At 33.6% G+C, this 20,937-nt stretch overlaps 1 protein-coding gene across 1 annotated transcript; it reads left to right on the forward strand.

Moving 5' to 3' along the window:
- The first annotated feature begins 10,418 nt into the window (after positions 1-10,418).
- Positions 10,419-14,202, forward strand: LOC133674036 ((S)-coclaurine N-methyltransferase-like). Its single transcript, XM_062094989.1, has 8 exons — positions 10,419-10,716; positions 11,504-11,612; positions 12,438-12,662; positions 12,794-12,893; positions 12,972-13,082; positions 13,215-13,298; positions 13,530-13,588; positions 13,715-14,202. The coding sequence occupies exons 1-8, from the start codon at positions 10,530-10,532 to the stop codon at positions 13,905-13,907; spliced, it is 1,068 nt and encodes a 355-aa protein (XP_061950973.1). The 5' UTR covers positions 10,419-10,529; the 3' UTR covers positions 13,908-14,202.
- The last annotated feature ends 6,735 nt before the right edge of the window (positions 14,203-20,937 follow it).

Consider the following 20,937-nt stretch of genomic DNA (forward strand, 5'->3'; position numbering starts at 1 on the left):
GCTGGCAGAATTCAGTTGTCATTTTTGAAAAATCATATCTCCTTCATATGAAATCATGTTTCGCTCAAATTTGAAACGTTTATAGGGATTTGAGTCAGGAATCCAAAACAATTGAGTTTACATCAATTGGACTTCTTTAGCTCCAAATATTTAAGTCGGAATGGCTGAAGGTCAATATTGGCAGATTGCGAGATTTGATTTTGAAGGCTACGATTTCCATGTTCTTCCTTGTTTTATTTTCTTGCCTTAGATGTCTAGAAAGGTATGGATGCTAGCTTTTTAATTCCACTAGAATCACTTCATTTCAACCTCTAGAGCTCATGTTCTGCACAAAACATCAACTGAAGGCCAAATCTGCCAATTATCTCCAATTTACTTATTTTTGCATCTTTCATCCAAAAGTGCCTTCAAAACATAAAACAAATAATATCAAGGCATTTTATATATAAAACATAGGCAAAACATTAGTTAAATGTGGGTGAAACTATAGAATAATATGGTTGTATCACACAATAATCGTAGTTCTTTCATATACTTAGTATGTACAAAACATAGTATACATGAATGTATCAATTCTTGAACTAACTCATAACTCTCAAATCCGGCTATCCACTTAGGACACTATTAGCCGAAACTAATCATTTATTCATCATGGTCATCCACTTATGATGCCATTAGCCAAAACTAATCATTTATTCATCTCGATCATCCACTTAGGATGCCATTAGCCGAAGCTAATCATTTATTCATCACGATTATCCACTTAGGATGCCATTAGCCGAAGCTAATCATTAACCAATCAAATGTTCTAGAGGCAGTTTATGAAATCACTATAACATGATAATATCCTTTGAAATGCTCATTTAAATGATTCATAACAATTTGACATTCACTATAACATAATAGTAGACCCTTTGTAATACTCGAACAGACGTTCCGTAATAGTTTAACATTCAGTAAACACAATAATAGATCAATTGTAATACACAAACAAACATTTTATAACAGTTTAGCATTCAGCACAACACAATAGGAGACCCTTCATATTACTTATCCAACCATTCATGACAGTTAATGTTCAATACAATACAACAATAGATTTTCTTAATACTCACACAACTATTCGTGACGATTAACATTCAGTATAATACAACGGTAGATCCTTCATAATACTCATACAACCATTCATCACAATTACATTCAATATAATACAACGATAGATCTTTCATAATACTCACACAACCATTCGTGACAATTAACATTCAATATAATACAACGGTAGATCTTTTGTAATACTCACACAACCATTCATGACAATTACATTCAATATAATTTAACAGTACCTTCATAATACTCATATAACCATTCATCAAAGTTACATTCAATATAATAAAATGGTAAATCCTTTGTAATACTCACACAACTATTCATCATAATTACATTCAATAAAATATAACAGTAGATCCTTCATAACACTCGTACAACCATTCGTCATAATTACATTCAATATAATACAACGATAAATCCTTCGTAATATTTATACAACCATTCATCATAATTACATTCAATAAAATACAATATTAGATCCTTCGTAATACTCATACAACCATTCGTCAACAGCCCAAATTCATAATAACTCAATCAACATCTTATAGTTGGTTTAATATTCATCACAATGCAATAATATACCCACCTCAAACAGGTCATTTCAAAACATTAACATTTACATCATCGTTTCAACAGTCATCAAGAACTCAATCGACATTTCATAATTGTTTCGACAATCATCAAGAATTCAATCAAACACTTCATCGTCGTTTTATCATTCAACAAGGATTTAATAATATATCATTATATGTAAATCATTTCAAAATATAAACATCATATGAGAAAAAGGTGGAAACCACCTACCTATTCCACTTGCGGGTTGTCCTTGTCCTGACAAAGGTCTAATCTTGGCTGCACCTCCTAAGACATCAATGGCTATAAATCAGTACATTCGTATTCGATAATCACCCAACTCATCACCATGCACACTTTAAATATATTCAAGTTCAAATTCCAATGTTCTGTATATCATGATCACACGGTGCACCTATTTTAACCATTAGCCTAATTCAGATATGTAAAACTGTTGCAGAACTTGTCAACAAAAACTAGGGACGCAAATTCATCAGTAGCAGATTTGCTGAATGCAGAATCATCAACGACTGAATCGCTGGTGTCACCCTAATTTGATAGCAAAACTGATTCGCTGCAAACAACACGATTTCGACAGCAAAAACTTAATCGCTGCAATTTGGCAGCAAAAACTGACCTGGTGCAATTCGGCAGCAAAAACTATTTCATTGTGGACAATCCAATTTGACAGCGAAAACAGATTCGTTGCTGACACCCTAATTCGACAGCGAACTATCTCGCTGTGATTCAGAAGCAAAAACTGATTCACTGCGAACAACACTAATTCGCTGCAAACAATATAATATTTGGTAGCGAATGTTAATTCAGTGTAGACATAATTTCAGTAGTGAATGCTGATTTGGTGTAGACAACACAATCTCAGCAGCAAATGCTGATTCATTGCAGACAACACAATTTCAGCAGCGACTGCTGTTTCGCTGCAGACAACATAAATTTTCGACAGTGAACAATGAGTCGTTACAGATAGTATAAATTTTGGTAGCAAATGCTGATTCACTGTAGACCACACAATTTTGACAGCGAAGGCTAATTCGCTGTAGATAACACAATTTTAGATGTGAATGTTGATTTGCTGTGAACAACACAATTTCAGCAGCGAATATTAATTCACTGCAAACTATATAATTTTGGCAATGAATGTTGATTCGCTGCAGACAACACTATTTTGGCAGCGAATGTTGATTCGTTGCAGGTAACACCATTCAGCAGCGAAACCTGATTCGTTGTGGACACCACCATTCGATAGCAAAAACTAATTTGCTGCAGACAACACAATTCGGCAGCGAAATTGATTCATTGCCGACAACACAATTTGTTAGCGAAAACTAATTCATTGCCAACACCACAATTCGTTCTTTGGATCTAGCATAATCATACAATTTTAGCACGAACACACATGCAAATTCAATTCCAGCACATACTTTGTCATTAGATGTCTGTTTCAGCTGTAACATGCTTTTAAGGTTACAAACACACTTTTTTTTTTTGCACTTAACATCGACCAACACATTTTCATACAAGTTCTTCAACCACATATGTAGAATTCATGACATTAACACATTTATAATTCAGTTTCAGTTTCATATAATTAAGCAATTTTAACAATATCATCATCGTTGCATTTTATCCCTTTAATCTATATTCTGTCCAGCCCTTATCATAGCCGACCACCTTTCTAAGTTTTTTGCATTCAAAATTATACATTTTCTCTGTTAAATGTTTTGGAATTAGGTTCCCCATTCAGCCCCATTTTGTATCTCTCATTCTTGTCTAGTTTTCCTTAATAGTTGGTGTGAGAATTTTAGGCTATTTACTTTATGTTTTCTTCTCCCTTTCAATCCTAAGGCTCTAAGAACAAGTGGAGGAGTAGTATGGTTCATACCTCATGAATTTAACAAGTTCAATTCAGGTTGCGGTGGCCTGCTCTCCCTCCTCCTTTTGGTTTTCTTCCTTCTTTCTCTTGCTGTCTAGCTGGCCTCTAGGCTCCTCTTTCTCATATGTTTTTGGTTTTGTCTACTTCTCCTTACTCACTTCTCACTCCACGCTAAGGGAAAGTGGCATGCAGGCTGATTGGGTTCGATTTTCAGCTTGGAGGAGGTATGTGTGTGCTGTAGTTATGGCTGCTGCTGATTCTGGAAGAAGGTTTAGGCTCTAGCTTCCACCATGTTTTCGGTCACTTCTCCTTCCCTCTATTTCTCTTCTCATGTAGCATCCTAGGAGATCTGTATGTAGCTGGTCAGTTTCATCCATCTCTTTGGGAAGAGGGAGAGGGTCTGCTGCATGCAACTGGCTGGTTTTGCTTTGGGAAAAAGGGAGAGGGCATGCTGCCTAGGGCTACTGACCGTCCATTTGGGGAAGAGGAAAGGTCACCCTCCCTCTCTCCTTGCATTTATACCCCTTCTTAAATGAGAGGGGGGGGTGTTTGGGTGCTGGATATCTTTAGTTCATATCCTTCTTTTGAGTTATCTTAGGCTATTCCTATTTCAATTCTCCCATAGGATAGGCCAATCCAACACTAATTTTTGTTAGGTTTTACAATGTCGCTGCTGATTCAGAAGTCGGCAACAAAAACCATGTCGCTGCTGATTGAGAGATCGACAGCCAAAAACTATGTCGCTACCGATTCAGAAATTGGTAGCCAAAAATTACATTGCTGTCGATTCAGAAATTGACAACAAAAATTGTTCCACTGCCTATCCAGAAATCAAAAACCAAAACTGTGCCGCTATCGATTCAGAAACCAGCATTCAAAAATTGTGTCGCTGCCGATTCAGAAATAGGCAGCAAAGACCGTGCCGCTGCCGATCTAGAAATCGGCGGCCAAAAATTGTGCCACTATCGATCTAGAAATCGGTAGCTAAAAAATTGTTTCATTGCCAATCAAGAAATCAGTAGCCAAGTACTGTGTCGTTGCCGATCCAGAAATCGGCAGCAAACAGTGTCGTTGTCGATCCAGAAATTGGTAGCGACAGTGAAGTCGTTTTGGCTTAGCTCTTTTTTTTTGTTGGGTGTTTACACTTAGTTTATATTAGACAGGTAAACAATGCATCCTACTTTAGGTAAGATGTACTAGGGGTGAAACCAATACACTTTCTTTTATTTTCATGTTTTGACTTTTGAATGATTAGATTTTAACCTGATAAGATAAGGACTTCCTTATCGAAGAGGACTTTTCTTAAACCTTAAACGAATCAATGATTAGAAAACACAACAATACCTTAGTATATATTAGACAATTATACAATGCATCTTACCTTAGGTAATGTGTACTAGGTGTCCTTCTTAAACACAATCAGTCCTCTTATCCAAACTTTGAAACCAATTAGAGTTCTCAGTGACCAAAATACTAGGTAGTAACTCTATTCTTTTTTTACTGATAAAGATCAAGAATTCCTTGTTCTTTTCACACATAACCATAAAGATCCTGGTCCGGGAGGATGTTCGTCGCGACACTGCACACATGTGACAGAAAGGTGACTCCACTAAGGACTTCGCTAACTAAGCTTTGTTGTTTGTCTAACTGATGTGTTTTATATTTGTTGGTCTGTACTTTTTTAACATGAACATCGCGACACTGCACATATGTGACAGAAAGGTGACTCCACTAAGGACTTCGCTAACTAAGCTTTGTTGTTTGTCTAACTGATGTGTTTTATATTTGTTGGTCTGTACTTTTTTAACATGCATCCTTTTATGCTTTAAATTATTTATTGCTTATTGGTTTGTATATTTTTATTATCAGCATGCATACTTTTTATGCTTTAATTTTTTTTATTACGTATGCATTTGTATATTGAATATAGATTAATGCTTCATACATCACTTGCTTTAATATTTTTTTGAGGGCACACACAAGCTTCCAGATTAGGTGGGGGATTGATGGTCTTCCCTATAACTATTAGTCAGGGTTTAGATGTGTGAAACACCCAACTTATATCCAAGTGTCTGCTCGGTAATAGTAGACATATATGCCTTAACCATTCCTCGTAACACCCCCATATTGTTTTTATGAAAACTGTCACTGGACAAATCCAAGACCATTTGAGACCAAGTAGAAAACCTACTCATGTCCACTTAATAAATATAGCATATTCTTAAGATGTAATGTGCCACTTGTAAATTGCATCAAGAAAAGTCTGACATGTAGCATCCTGAATTCCAGGACTTTTGGATGGCAAATGATCATCATATAGATTCTACAAGAGTTTAATTTATTACAAACTATTTGAGATGAATATAAATTCCTTTGTTGGTGTAGTAAAACACCAGATGACAGCCATTATCACCCTTTAAAGAGCGAACCTGTATTCAATTTATCTTTTTCACATGCATGTCATATTTATTAGCTTGCATGTTTTTTATTTGCAGAAAAAATATAAGCCAACTCCTAAATGCCAATCCTTACCAAGACGTATAAAAAGCAAATAAAAGAGTTCGGCCTGAAAAAAAAAAAGAAGATAATTTTATGAGAAAGGAGATGGCTCAATTAACTGATCAATTCCCAGCACATTTAAAAAATTACTTGCGACAGATGTGGTAACTTCATCCAAGCTGAGCGATTTCGTTGCCACTTTATTAGCCTTGTAACTTGATTTAGTTTCCACGAGTTTTCATTCTCTAGAAACTATCTCACAGCAAGCTGGCTTCCAACTTTTTATTTCAAATTCTAAAATGAGCAGGTTATTAAAGGCTGATTCCAGATCTTCCATGGTTGAGCCTTTCCAGCATACACTATTCTCTTCATTTTTGCAGTCATCCATCAAAACCTCATCTACAAATCCAAGAAAAATATTTCCCTCTGAAAGAAACTATGTCTCCTCATCAAGGGCTATATCATCATCCTTGAGGATTTCATCCACATTAATAGTTTCAACTGCAGAACCATCACTAGTCTGAATAGCATCTAGTTCTGATTCCATTTGTTCCATTTCAGACATTTCTATCCCCTGCTCAACAACAGAAAACTTAATATTATCATACTCATCTCCACGATCATCTATATCAAACTCAAACTCCAAGTGAAAATTTGGTTTGAGTTGCTGTATATGGTCAGATAATGTGTCAAGTTCTTCTGAATTGTGCCAGTTCACCTCAACGAGTTTTTCATATAGAAAATATATTGACTTGGAGAGTTTCAATCCCAAATTTGGTGAAACATCATGAAAACTCTTCGCGTCAACAGATTGAGAAGAGAGAGGAGGCTGACAATTTAAATCACTAGGAACACTCTCAATTCGCCAAAACATCCCATGACTGTTAGTTTGCCCAAAACCTGTTTTGGGATCTACTGAAGTCCTATCATGCACTAAATTTACAAGCTCAGAGACATTCATATTACTTGTCGATTCAACTAAATTGTCCTTCAATAATGAGAAACCAAACCTAACATTTAGAGTAGCACCCTTAGCCTTGCCATCAAGCTTATAGCTTGTAGTTCATTTACCAGTACTTTTCTCCCACTCCAGTTCCTCCAGATTCAGTGGCAATAATAGTGTCGCATCTACCCATTGTTTCCCCTTATCGACACCTGGAGCCCCAACTGTGGAAGAATAAATCAAGAAAAGCTTCGGTTCATGCTTTGCTGCATGATAAGGCTCACTTCCACTTACCATATATGGAACATTGATGCATCAAAGTCTCGTCAAATTCATCCATGCCCTTCAAAACCTTGGCTGCACGTGTCCGGACAACCACGTCCTTCGTCTTCCAATGCACAGACAAATTGATACCATTAAAACTCGGCGGCAACCCTTCAATCGAATGCACGTGGCAGAGAAAGAAACATATATTGAACTTTTGACAACCAACGTGAGCTTTTCCATCTTCCAATTCCATGCCGATGAAGATTTGTTGTCCTTAAATGACACAGTTTAATTGAAACTTTTTGGGTTTAGACTCGATTTTTATTCCAATAAATGGGGTTTCTCAAATGATTTAGATAGAACACTGGATGGGGAAATCAAAGCCTTTTGTGGGTTTTATTCAAGTATAGGGCTTTTCTTATTGCCTCAATGTCTCTCAACAACTGAACACTATTCGAACTTACATGACCGTCACCATTTCTAGACCCAACTTTCGAAAGCATCATTTTGGCATCATAAAACAAAGAACCTCTCATACATAACCCAATCCTCAACAGAACATCTTGACAACGCAGATTTCCTTGGATCACAAGCAGAACCAATTCAGATGAGCCAAACCCACCTAGTTCAGCTTAGCAAATGGAAATACAAGCAACTCCCAAAGAAAGCAAAAACATAAAATCAATCTTACAACTTCGCATTTCAATCCATAAAAAAAAACTACTCACATCATACCAAAATAACAAATCTTTTTTAACTTTTAAGAAAATAAATCAAATAAAATACTGAAAAATAACTTCAGAAAGCAATAAAATTGTTTAACTTATAGTGATTAAAATTCAATTTCCAATGATCAACCATCGGGTAAGTTCCAAATGAGTCCAAAACCGGGAAAAGAGAAAAGAAAGCTGGAAGGAAATGGGGATTTGATACGATAAATAAAGCCGGTAATTTCTCGACGAATCGTGTCTGTTCCCTGGAAGAAGGAAAGAAAGAAAGATGAGTTTCTCGAGAGAGACTCGTATTGAAAATGAAATTTTTGTCCTGTCTAATGTGATGAGTTTATTAGTTGCAAAATATATATCTTTTTAAAAAAAAAAAATTATTTTTAAAAAATAAATTTAGAATTATTTTTTTATATTTGATAGTATAATAAAAAATAAGTTGGAAAATAATTTTCAGTGTTTAGTTACGTCATGGAAAATGAGTTGAAAAATAACTTATTAATGTTTTAATTTTTCAAGTTTATTAAAATAATGAAGAACAAATCTTACAAATTAAAAAGTTGAATGAGAATAAAATTAAAAAAAATATTTCATAAATTATCTCAAATAAAATAAATAATAATTAAAATAATAGAGATCAAATCTAAAAAATAAAAATAAAATTGAAAAATGATGAAATTAAAATAATAATAAGTAACATTTCATAAATTATGTCAAATAAAATAAGTAATAATCAAAAGAATGAGGACCAAACTTTATAGATAAAAAATTTCAATTAAAAAATAATAAGGGAAAAGCAAATAATAATTATAAAAATAAAGACCAAAATTAATATAAAAATTAAATTCTAAGGGATGAAATTGAAAAAAAAATATTCAAAACAATATATATATATATATATATATATATATATAGCAATCAAAAGTTTGAGGACCAAATTTGATAGTTTGAAAAGTTTGGAAAATAGTTTCCCGAAAATCACTTTCCGGAAAACAAACATGGCCTAAATCTAAAAGATAGTCTACGGTGATTATTTTATTTTATTGTGGACTTTTCATATTAGTATAGGAATTATTATAATAATTATTTTTTTAAATAATTTTTATTTAAAAATATATTAAAATAATATTTTTTTATTTAAAATTATTTTGATATTAATACATCAAAATAATTTGAAAATATAAAGAAAATTAATTTGAAATAAATAAAAAAATAAAAAAAATTCAAAATTTTATTTTAAATATTTTTGAAATTAAAAAACAAACGGTTAGAGCTCATGTTGAATCTATATTTTATCAAATTTTAATTTTTTTTCTTTAAATTAAGTTTTTAGAAATTTTTTTAAATTATTTTAATATAATAATATTAAAAAACAATTTAAAATAAAAAATATTATTTTAATAAATTTTCAATTAAAAACACTTTAAAAATCAAAATCTATAACACCAAAACAATTACTTACTTGTACATCATTCCCTGCAAATATATCCAAGATAATATAGTTGGTCCGAACTTGCACAGTTTCAAAAGATTTTTTTAAAAGGAGTTGAAAGAAAAACATATATATATATATATATATATATATATATATATATATCAATTTATTGATTTAAATCTAATCATTATTTAGATTAAACTGTTTAATTTTAAGTTGATTTTTTTTAAACTCAACTCAAATCAAGATTATGATTATGTTGATGAAATATTTGAATTTTGAATTAGAAAAGAGGAAATAAAATTATGTTTCTCCATCTAATTTAGAAGATAATCACACTTCAAATCTTTTAGTTTGTAATGTCAAGTAGACTTGATCTTCAATACAGTAATCCAACCGTCAAATCTAGTACTCAAATTGGGTAGGTGGGAAGGTTTGGCATGCATTATCCAAAATTCAAAGCAAATTTGAATTGAGATTGTTTTTAATTTGAATTAATGTATAATTGATCCTAATCATAAAATACCAAATTTGAATCAATTCTCAAATCTAAGAACTTTGTAGTCAAAATAAAATTAATACAGTCTTTTAACTTTGTATTGTTGGAATATCAACTCAATCTGTGATTCTTTGTAAACAAAAAATGGTTTTAAATGGAGTGAAAATGTAATTTAATATATATAAAAAAAAATAAAGGCGTCAAGTAGAAACGAACAAGGTCTTATGACCTCAAAGAGTTTTTATTTTCTAAATCTAATGCAAAATAGTAAATAATAATCGTTTTAACGTCATTATTTCTTCTCCGTCAAACTAAACCTAATTTAAATAAATCCCATCTAATCAAATTAGTTTCTACTTTACCCACATTAAAAAGGGACTTGAATGAAAAAATGTAAAATCCAGGGGTCAAAGTAGAAAACGTTTGTAACTTAAAATCAATGAAGCCCATTATACTGAGCCCCACATGGAGCTCAGTGTATCAAGGATAAGAGAAGTCACAGAATCCAATCTAGAGGGTGCGGCTCTCTATCTGTGTAGGCACAGAGGTATTTAGCTGCTTGTAGCTGTAGTAGATTTCTACTTGAAATGGAGAGATTAATGCAGGTGCCGTATGAAGCAACGGTGAAGGTGATGTTAGCATCTCTGGAAAGAAATTTGCTACCAGATGCGGTGATCAGGAGGCTCACTCGCATGCTCTTGGCAGACCGTCTTCGTTCTTGCTACAAGACATCCTCTGAACTCCAGCTAGCTGACCTTCTCCAATTCGTTCATTGTAAGTTTTTCTAACCTCATATATATGTTTGCATTCATCATTCATGTCTCTACATGTCGAGATAGAAAAAAAACTACGCGAAACAAAACGTCTTCAAAATAGAACTTAAAGGCAATTATGAGTTTGGGGTGACTTACAGGCGGCAACAAGTCTTTTTTTTTTTTTTTTTTTTTTTTGGATTTGAGAAAACTCACTTTTTTAAAAGTATACTGTATGGATCCAGGTACCATTAACAAAAATAGCCACGCTAAAACGACACATCCTTTGGTTTTAGAGAATTTATTTTCTCCTCATTAAGAATTTATTTTTTTGGTGGTTGCAAATAAGAATTATTTTTTTAAGGTGGAGTTGGCTATTTTCAACGTTTTTAATAGTGCTGATTACTTGATTATGATGTGGGATTTGGACATGGTGCCGTGGGTTGTGTTGGGAATTGGAATCAAGTTACCTATTGGGACCCTTTTAGTTATAAATTCCAAGAACTTGAAAATTTATGGAATTTGAATAAACAAGAAGGAATCAATTAAGAAATTAAATCCCAGTATAAATAGCCCAGTTTGGAATCAGAGGTGAAAAGAAAAACAATAAGAAATTTCACGGTGAGACGAAAAGGAAGTCATGAACTTTGAAGTAAAAGAACAATTTGTTCGAAGCCAAGGAATGAATTCGTTTAAAAGTAATTTAGAAATTAGAAATTGAATTATTATTATTATTATTATTATTATTATTATTCTCTTTTTATCTGTCCTGATGTGTGAAATGGTTATGTTTGTGCCTATGTTTGCAGCTCTAAAAGAAATGCCTATAGCTATCAAGACTGATAAGCCAAAAACTCAACATTATGAATTACCAACCTCTTTCTTTAAGCTGGTCCTCGGGAAAACTCTCAAATACAGGTATGTTCATGCATCATGATTGGAATGGAATTTGTTTTTCATAGAAGTGTCATCAGTAACAAATAGATCTTTGACATTTGCGGCTTTAAATTATAAAGTATGTACTGTGATGCATGCAACAATTTGTCAATTTTCCCCGGAGGAAGGGGTTGAATGAAGTTAGTACAAACTCAAGCAGGAATACAGGTCTGCTACAAGGTCAAGAATTACATACCAAAACTAACCAAAAATTAAGGGTGCGCATCTATTCGAATGATCTGGTTTGAACCAAAAAGCTCGATCAAATTGATTTCTTTTTCTCAAAGTTTTAATCCAAACCAAATGAATAAAAGAATAGACCGATTGGTTGGGATTGATTCGGTGCAGTTCAGTTTTATATTTATTAAAACCAAATGAACAATTTTTAACAGATTTGAATCTAATAACTCTTTGATTTGATTTTAGATTAGTTATTCACTTTCTCATATTTTCTTTTTCACTTTCTTTTTTTTCTTCTCAATTTTTCAATATTTTTTGCTTTCCTCTCTCACGCATCATCTTGTCTTTTCTTATATTTTTTCGACTCGCACTTTATATAGATAATTTTTTTTTATCCATCTACTCGAAACCAAAAGTTTGGGAAATAGCTAAATTTTGAAAAATTGGAGAAGTTTAATGAAAAATGCTTTTTTTTGTTTGTATTTTTTGAGAAATGTTTGAAAAATTGAGGGTAAAAAACAATCCAGTGATCAACATTTCTGCTTTAATCATTTCAAATTAGTGTGTAGAAGGCCATCAATTTTGATTTTTTATGAGCTGATATGGTTTGTATTTGAACTAGTGCAGCTGTTGTTATTTTTCTGATAAATCGAACACCTTGGAAGATGCTGAGAAAGCAATGTTGGAGCTGTACTGCGAAAGGTCACAGTTAAAAGATGGACACACTGTCCTTGACGTTGGATGTGGCTGGGGGTCACTCTCTTTATACATTGCCCAAAAGTACAGTAACTGTAAAATTACTGGGATTTGCAATTCAACAACACAGAAAGTACACATTGATGAGCAGTGCCGGTATGCTCCCTGATATATTGGCACGTGTTTATAGGGTCTGACTTTGGATTCAGACATTTAGTATTGTCTGATTGATAGCAATATTGCCCACTTTATATTTTATAGTTATATTCGAGGTTTCATTTCTTTAGGGATCTTCAGCTGCAGAATGTGGAGATCATTGTTGCAGACATTAGCACATTTGAAATGCAGGCATCCTATGACCGTATATACTCCATTGAAATGTTTGAGGTGGGTGCATTTCATGCTACATTAGGGATGTGAAGGTCAGAGTTGCCTTGGTTTAAAATTGAATTTGTCCTTTCGCAGCATATGAAGAATTATGGAGATCTTCTTAACAAGATATCCAAGTGGATGAAACAAGATGGCCTTCATTTTGTTCATTATTTCTGTCACAAGCAATTTGCTTACCACTTTGAGGTAGAGCTGCTCAAAATTTGTTGAGTGGAATTTCATTCATATTATTGTTTTAAATTAGCTATTCTTAAGCATCTCTTCATTGAGAAGCTGCAAATTTTGAATAAACTTACATTCCAACCTCTTTCTATTCAGGATGTTAATGAAGATGACTGGATTACTAGGTATTTCTTCACAGGAGGTACAATGCCTTCTGCAAATCTGTTACTTTATTTCCAGGTGAGCACTGCAATCTCATTGTCAAATACATGCTTTACTTTCCAAGCATACCAGGCTCCAGATTCAAATCTCAATCCAAGCTTCTGGTGATGTGCCAAATGATTAGAAATACAATATTAAATCATGAAATTGACATGTATAAGCATATCAGAACACGAGAGAATTCCAAACACTGCATGAGTTTCATTTGCTCACTTATTGAAGGCTCCCTTCTGAAAACTCTCTGCGCAGGATGATGTTTCCATTGTTGATCATTGGCTTGTGAATGGGAAACATTATTCACAGACAAGGTAACACTTATGACAGCAATAATGTTCTTGGTTAAGAAACTTTGTTTAAAGTTCAAAACTTTCCAAATCAATTACTCGGTTGTTGCAATGGATCATCTCATTTTTTTTTACATTGAAATCTCTCAGTGAGGAGTGGCTCAAAAGAATGGACCGGAACCTAGCTGCCATTAAGCCAATAATGGAGTCAACCTATGGTAAAGATCAAGCTGTTAAGTGGACTGTTTACTGGAGAACATTCTTCATTGCTGTTGCAGAACTCTTTGGATACAACAATGGAGAAGAGTGGATGGTTGCACATTTCCTTTTTAATAAAAAATGAAGTATTCCAATCTCCTTTTCAGCGGAAGATAAGACTGTTGGAAGAGGTGGTGCTGTACATCTCTTTTTCCAAGTCAATAAGGCCTTAATGATAAGGGTTTAAGTGAATCTGTCGACTGAATAACCACCATTTTGAATGTGTATTCCGTTGTCAGTTGAATAACTGTTTTCTTATATCTCAAACACAGTTGTAAATTGGGTTGTCCCGGAACCAATTTCTCAGATTCTGTTTTATCAAACAGGCGAGCAATGCTCCAAGTTTCTCAGTTAATTCAAAATATCCTTCTTTGATTTCAGTTTTCATTGCTACATTAGGAATTGCTTGTTGCATGCTATTGATGCAACCATATTATTTGATAGTTTTATCCATATTTATATAGTATTTTTCCCATGTTTTATATATAAAATATATTGATATTTGTTGTTTTATATTTTGAAGGCACTTTTTGATGTAAGATTCAAAAAGAAGTAAATTGAAGATAATTGACAGATTTGACCTCTAATCGATATTTTGTGTAGAGCTTGAGCTCTAGCGGTCGAAATGAAATAATTCTAGTGGCATCAGAAAGCTAACACTCATACTTTTCTATACATATATGGCAAGAAAAATAAAAAGAGAAAGAACATAGAAATCACAGCCTTCAAAGACAAATCTCGTATTCTGCCAATGATGACCTTCAACTATTCCAACTTGAATATCTTGAGCTAGAGAAGTTCATTTGATGCAAACTTAATTTTATTGGATTCATGACTCGAAGATCTATCAGCCTACCAAATTGCAACAGAAAAGGAGCTTATGTGAGAGATATATGATTTTTCTAAGATGACACATGAATTTAGCCAAGCTGGATAAACACGGTGTTTCAATTTTTCCACAAATTTAGCCAAGCTCTGTAATTAATAAAGAGAATCAGATATTCAATATAAGTGAATAAATAAGCCAACAAAATTAAGATAGCTCAAATTACAAGATAGGCTATATTCTTATGTACAAGCATAAAAAAATAATATCAATGTTAATTCTTGGTCAACAAGTGCAAAAATATACACGAACAATGATATTCAATGGTTAAAAAAAGCATGTAGAGGCTTATTAACTAGATTGAGATGGGAATATGCTAGAAATTATTGATGTTGATGTGGCACTGACAAGTCAATACTGGATGACATGATGTTAGTGTGTCAATACTAGCTAATGTGGCGTTGATATGTCAATAACGATGGATGCTACTCATTATTGCTCAATCGAAGGAGAAATGGATGGGAATCTATGGTATCAAGAGGTCATCCAATGGAACATTGTTGAGATGTTTGGATGGGATAAAAGCAAAAAACAGTGCTTCAGAAAGTTTAGGCTATGACTCTTGGCTATGAAAGAAAAAGGATTTATAAAGCTCAAATAATGTTTTAGGGTTTTAAAAACTTTGGATCATTGTTAGTTGCTTGACTTACTATATCTTTCAAACTTCTTTTTTTTGCCATTTTTTATTGTTCTAAAGAGGTATCCTTATTTGCTTTGATTTTTCATCTTCTTTATTATTTATTTACGCATACCCCTCAACATTTGAGTTTTTTAGGCTCTTTTAGTTTTGGATTTTTTATGGAATTTTCTCAGTCTTTGATATATGAAGTTCCACATGCCCCCTGGTGTGGGAGGGGTGATTCTAGTCAAGATTTGTAACATCCTCTTATCTGGGATAAAACACCTGTCACATATCAAATGGAAAACAGGGTAAATAATTTTTTATATATATATTTATAGTTTTCTTATAAAAGTCTTCCAAAATTTTTACTGAAATTTTGGTAGAGTCTCCACTATACCGGGAGGTCCAAAGTTATCGACATATAACTTGTTTACACCTAATATCCCACATCTCATAACTTAATTATGATCCAATCATCTTGGGTCTCAATTCCACAAACATCATCATCATCTCAACCACAATATTTATAACATACATTAAACAACAAATATCATTATAGAAGGATAAACGAGATAAACACGCATACATGGAACATGGTTATATGAATTTCTCTTAGTCTAAAACTTTTGAATAAAACTAGCATTGTAATACAACTTGTAGATTGTAGTTTTGTTTACCCACTTGGTGTGATAGAAGATGTTCTAGTCAAGATTGATAGTTTGGTCATTCCATGCGACTTTTATATTCTTGATATGGAACATGATTGTTGTGATTCATCAAACAACACTCCTATATTGTTTGGGAGACCATTCTTGAAAACTGCCAATACCTTTTTGTGGTAAGGATACTTTATCTATGAAGGTAGGAGATGAAAAAATTGAATTTAATTTTCATGATGCAATGAAATATCCTTACAACAATGTTTATTCTATCACATGTTATGACCAAGTTGATAAATGTGTGCAACAAGTTTTTGATTATGATTATGAGAATGGATTAAGTGTGGCTTTGAGTTATGACTATGATTTTACCAAGATAGAAGAGATGAAGAGGCATATATGTGTTCCTTAAAACGTGCACAAATCAGCATTGGCTTTGCAAGCTTTGTAAACTGTCCCCCATGATGCAGGAGTCATTTACCCCATCACAAACAGTGAATGGGTGGCGCCTATCCATTTGGTGCCTAAAAATACTGGAATCACATTGGAAGAGATACAGAATAATGCTTATAAGAATGCAAGGATTTACAAAGAAAAGACTAAGAGTCTTCATAACCGAATGATTACAAGAAAATAGTTTAATGTTAGAGACAAAGTTATTCTTTATCATTCACGTTTGAAACTTTTTCTTGGAAAGTTGCTCTTTCATTGGATTGGACCCTTTATTATTTCTAATGTTTTTCTTTATGGTGTAGTTGAAATTACAAGTTTAGAAACAAACAAAGTGCTCAAGGTCAATATGCATCGCTTGAAACCTTTCTATGAAGGTTGGACGACAGAACTCACTGCTTCTGTGGAGTTAGCTGAACCAATTTATGAAGAATAAGCATGCCACATGTCAAGCCAATGACATGAAATAAAAGCTCTTACTGGGAGGCAACCTAGCACAAAAAGAAAAAAAAATTAAATTTGCTTTCTTTTTCCCTTATCTTTTATTTTTTGCATTTTACTTTATTTTTATCATTCTCTTATATTCCTTTTTTTTATTTCAACATTGAGGATAATGTTGTGTTTAAAGTGTGGGGGTATTAAGAGAATTTTGGTTTTCTTTGTTATTTTTCAAAAAAAAATCTATGTTTGATCTTTTTGAATTCCCATTGGTTTATGAGAATATGAGTATTATGTATGAGAATTAATTAAGATAGATGAAGATATAAATCGAATGAATGAATGTTCATGCAAGTTTTAACATTTAATTGGTTTAGGGATTAACTTTGAGAATATGTCATGTTGACTTTATAGTGTTATACCAATGCAAGCTTTTGAGCCTTCAACATTATATTCTTTTATTGTGCATTTTTCAATGATATGTATTGTTGTAACCCATTTTTAGGTCCCCACACAAAAATAAAAATAAAAATAAAAATAAAAATAAAAATAAAAATAAAAATAAAAAATATATAATAATAACAAAATAATAATAATAATAAATAATAAAATAAATAAATAATAATAATAATAATAATAATAATACATAAATAAATATATAGCCGGAAGAAATTAAAAAAAAATAATAGGAGGCGGGAGTGCTCAGGAAATGGTCAGAAAAATTAATTAAGGAGGATAAAATACAAAGATTAAAAATTTGACAGTATGACGAGAGCCCTGTTGGAAAAGAAAATTCAATTTGAAGAGAAAAGTTCAAAATTGGATATTTATGGACTTAATTGGATTTTATGGAAGGTTTAATTGAATTTATAGAGGTTTAAGTCAATTTGGGCTTTAATTGGAAGAAATTAAAGTTCTGGGGTCAAATTATAATTTTTAGGAATTTATTAGGCCAAATCAGGGGCTTAATTGCATAAATATTGAAGTTTAATGGCCAATTAGAGACTTAATTGAGAATATCCGAAACCAAAGACCAAATTGGAGAAGGCGCGTAAGTATAGGGGCTGTAATTAATACAATCAGGGGTCAAATTGAAGAAATTAGAAGTTTATTGATTAATTGAGGGTCAAATTGCATAAATCAGAGACCAAGGACCAAAGTGGAAAAGGCGGCCAAATGTGAGGGCGGCGATGAAATTGAAAGGGATGCAATTGAAATAAACAAAAGATAATTAAGGGCTGATTTGGAAATTGACGCGTTTTATCCGAAACGACGCCGTTTCATATTTAAAAAAAAAAAGAAGAACAGAACGGTGTCGTTTTGAGCGACATTGTTCCGCTTTCTTCTTCCCTTGGACGTGCAGCAGGGGAAGAGAAACTGTTTTTTTCTTCTGCTTCTTTCATCATCATTTCCAGCGAGTCGCGTGCCCTGCGAAAGACCTGAAGCCCCACGCACCTTGATGATGAGAAATCAGGGGCAACACGCCTTGCTAGCGGCGCCCACTGGCCAACCGACCGGCGGTGCCCTGCCCCCTGCATGACAATAATGAGCCCCACTCCTTTGGCTCTATAAATAGAGGCTCCACGCCAACACAGAGAGGAGGCTGGGAGAACAAACGGAGAGGAAACAGAGAGAAACAGAAAACGAACCGAGGAGAGAGAACGAACCGAACAAAAAGGGAACCACTGATAAACTCAAACGGAGAGGAAGGAAAAGCTTGAAACGGGGTAGGAAACTTGACAACAAACCGGGAGGATAAAGGGAAACCACCGAAAACGAAAGAAGAGGAAGGCATACGGAGGAGAAGGGAAGCGCAGTAATCTCACCCTCCACCGTTTGAAACAGCAGCACTGCCGCTTGGAACTGCCGTCCGTGAGCCATGACACCGCCACCGACCTCCACCACAGCACCACCAGCGAAGCATTCCGATCAGCAAGCCGCCACCTCCTCCGAGCCAGGTAAGTTCTTCTTCCCCTCCATTGTTTGCATTTTTTGTTGGATCGTTCCTGCATGCAGATTAGCGTTCTGCATGCAGGAGGGGAGGGGGAAAAATAATTCCCCCTCCCCCCACGTCAGATATGTCGCTGGGCCAGGCTGATTTTGGCCCAGCATTTGTTTTTTTCTTCTCTGGGCCAGTCCGGTTCTGGCCCAACTATATTGTCTTCTGGGCCGGATCTAGCCCAAATTAAAAAGGAGAGTTTGTTGGGCCGAGACCGGCCCAATCCATTTTGGCCGAGTCTAGCCCAACCCTTTTGGGGATGTGTCCGGCCCAGTTAGTTGGGTCGGGCCTGCCCAGCCCACATAATATTTTATAGTATTTATTATATTGTTTTATATTATTTATATATATATGGATATATATAAAAAAAAATTAAAGAAATATTCTGAAAAATCCTTGAAAAATATTGTTGATTTTCCTGCATATTTTTATCAAAATTACCTAATATTGGTTTGTATTTCTATACCGTAAAGATACAAATCCAGTATTAAAATACCCGGTTTTCGTCAAAAACATCAAAAAATTTTAAAAAATAAAAAATGTTTTGCTTTCAAAAATTCTGAAAAATCCTTAAAGAATAGTGTTGATTTTCCTGCATATTTTTATCAAAATGACTTAATATTGGTTTGTATTTTTATACCGTAAAGATATAAATCCAATATTAAAATATTCGTTTTTTTCGTCAAAAAAAATACATAAAAAAAATGTTTTTTTTTTAATACATACGGCCTAGTCTCTCCAAAATAAAAATAATAATAAAAAAAAGCATCACATCATATTTTTCTACAACAAAAGAAATTTCAAGAAATATATATATTAGCATGCATTTTGGCTTTAACAACAAGTTTGTTAGAACCACGAGAACTAGGCCAATATTTCAAAAATTCCAAAAAAATTATTGTGTTTTCTTTTAGTATTTGGGGTTACAATCTTATACGTAAGATGTATTCCGAATATTAAATTCTTTTGTTAACGTCAGAATTACCCATTAAAATAAGGATCTCCTTACCGAGGAGGACTTTTCTTGAACCATACCAACAACCAGGAAAACACGAAAAGACTTTAGGTTTTATCAAACAATAAAACAATGCAGCTTACCTTAGGTAAGGCGTATTTGGGGTGTTAATACCTTTCTTTTACACAACCAGTCCCTGTACCCGATCTCCGAGACCAGTTAGGGTTCCCGGTGACCAAAATACTAGGTGGCGACTCCCATTTCATTTTTCACCAACAAAAGATAATATTTTCTTGTCCCCCATATTTGCCAAATAGATATAGATATATTTACATTGTAAATTTAAAATGGAAAGCATATTTTTTTCACCGCGACGCCGCACACATGCGACAGAATGGCGACTCCACTAGGGACCTTATAGACTAAGCTTTGCTTTTGTCTGATTTGTTTGTGCTTTTGTGTGGTTATTGTTAATACGCCTTTCCTTTTATTTATTTGCGTATTTGTTTTTATTTTTAGGCGTATTACTCATGCATTGTATAAAATTGTCCCATGCATCACTTGCTTTTATTTCGAGAAGCACACACAAGCCTTAAGTTAAGTGGGGAATTAGCGATTTGCCCTAAGACTATTGGTCAGGGTTCAAATGCGTGAAACACCCAACTCATATCTGAGTGCCTACTTGGCAATGGTGGGCATACGTGCCTTAACTGTTCCTTGCAACGCCCCCATACCGTCTTTACGAAGAACATCACTAGGCAGATATGAGACTCTTCAAGACCAGATAGAAAACCTACCCATTCTCACTTAATAATTAGAGCTTGTCTTTAGAATGTGTATCTTACTTTCATTTGCATCAAGATTAATAATGTTACACTCATCAATACAGGTTTTTGAGATGAAATCATTTTTTATTTTAGTAAGTTGTTATGATAAGAACTTGGCAAAAGGATTACGAAAGTCATGAATAAGCTCAAAAAAAAAATACACATCACATGTGCATCATATTTTCATCACTCATTTTATTTTTAAATTATCATATGCATTCCAGATCGTGAAACATAGGTCCCACATCCAAAGTCCACCACACCCGGTCCAGATCAAGG

This window comes from Populus nigra, chromosome 15, assembly GCF_951802175.1.
Source record: "Populus nigra chromosome 15, ddPopNigr1.1, whole genome shotgun sequence".
Lineage (NCBI taxonomy): Eukaryota > Viridiplantae > Streptophyta > Magnoliopsida > Malpighiales > Salicaceae > Populus > Populus nigra.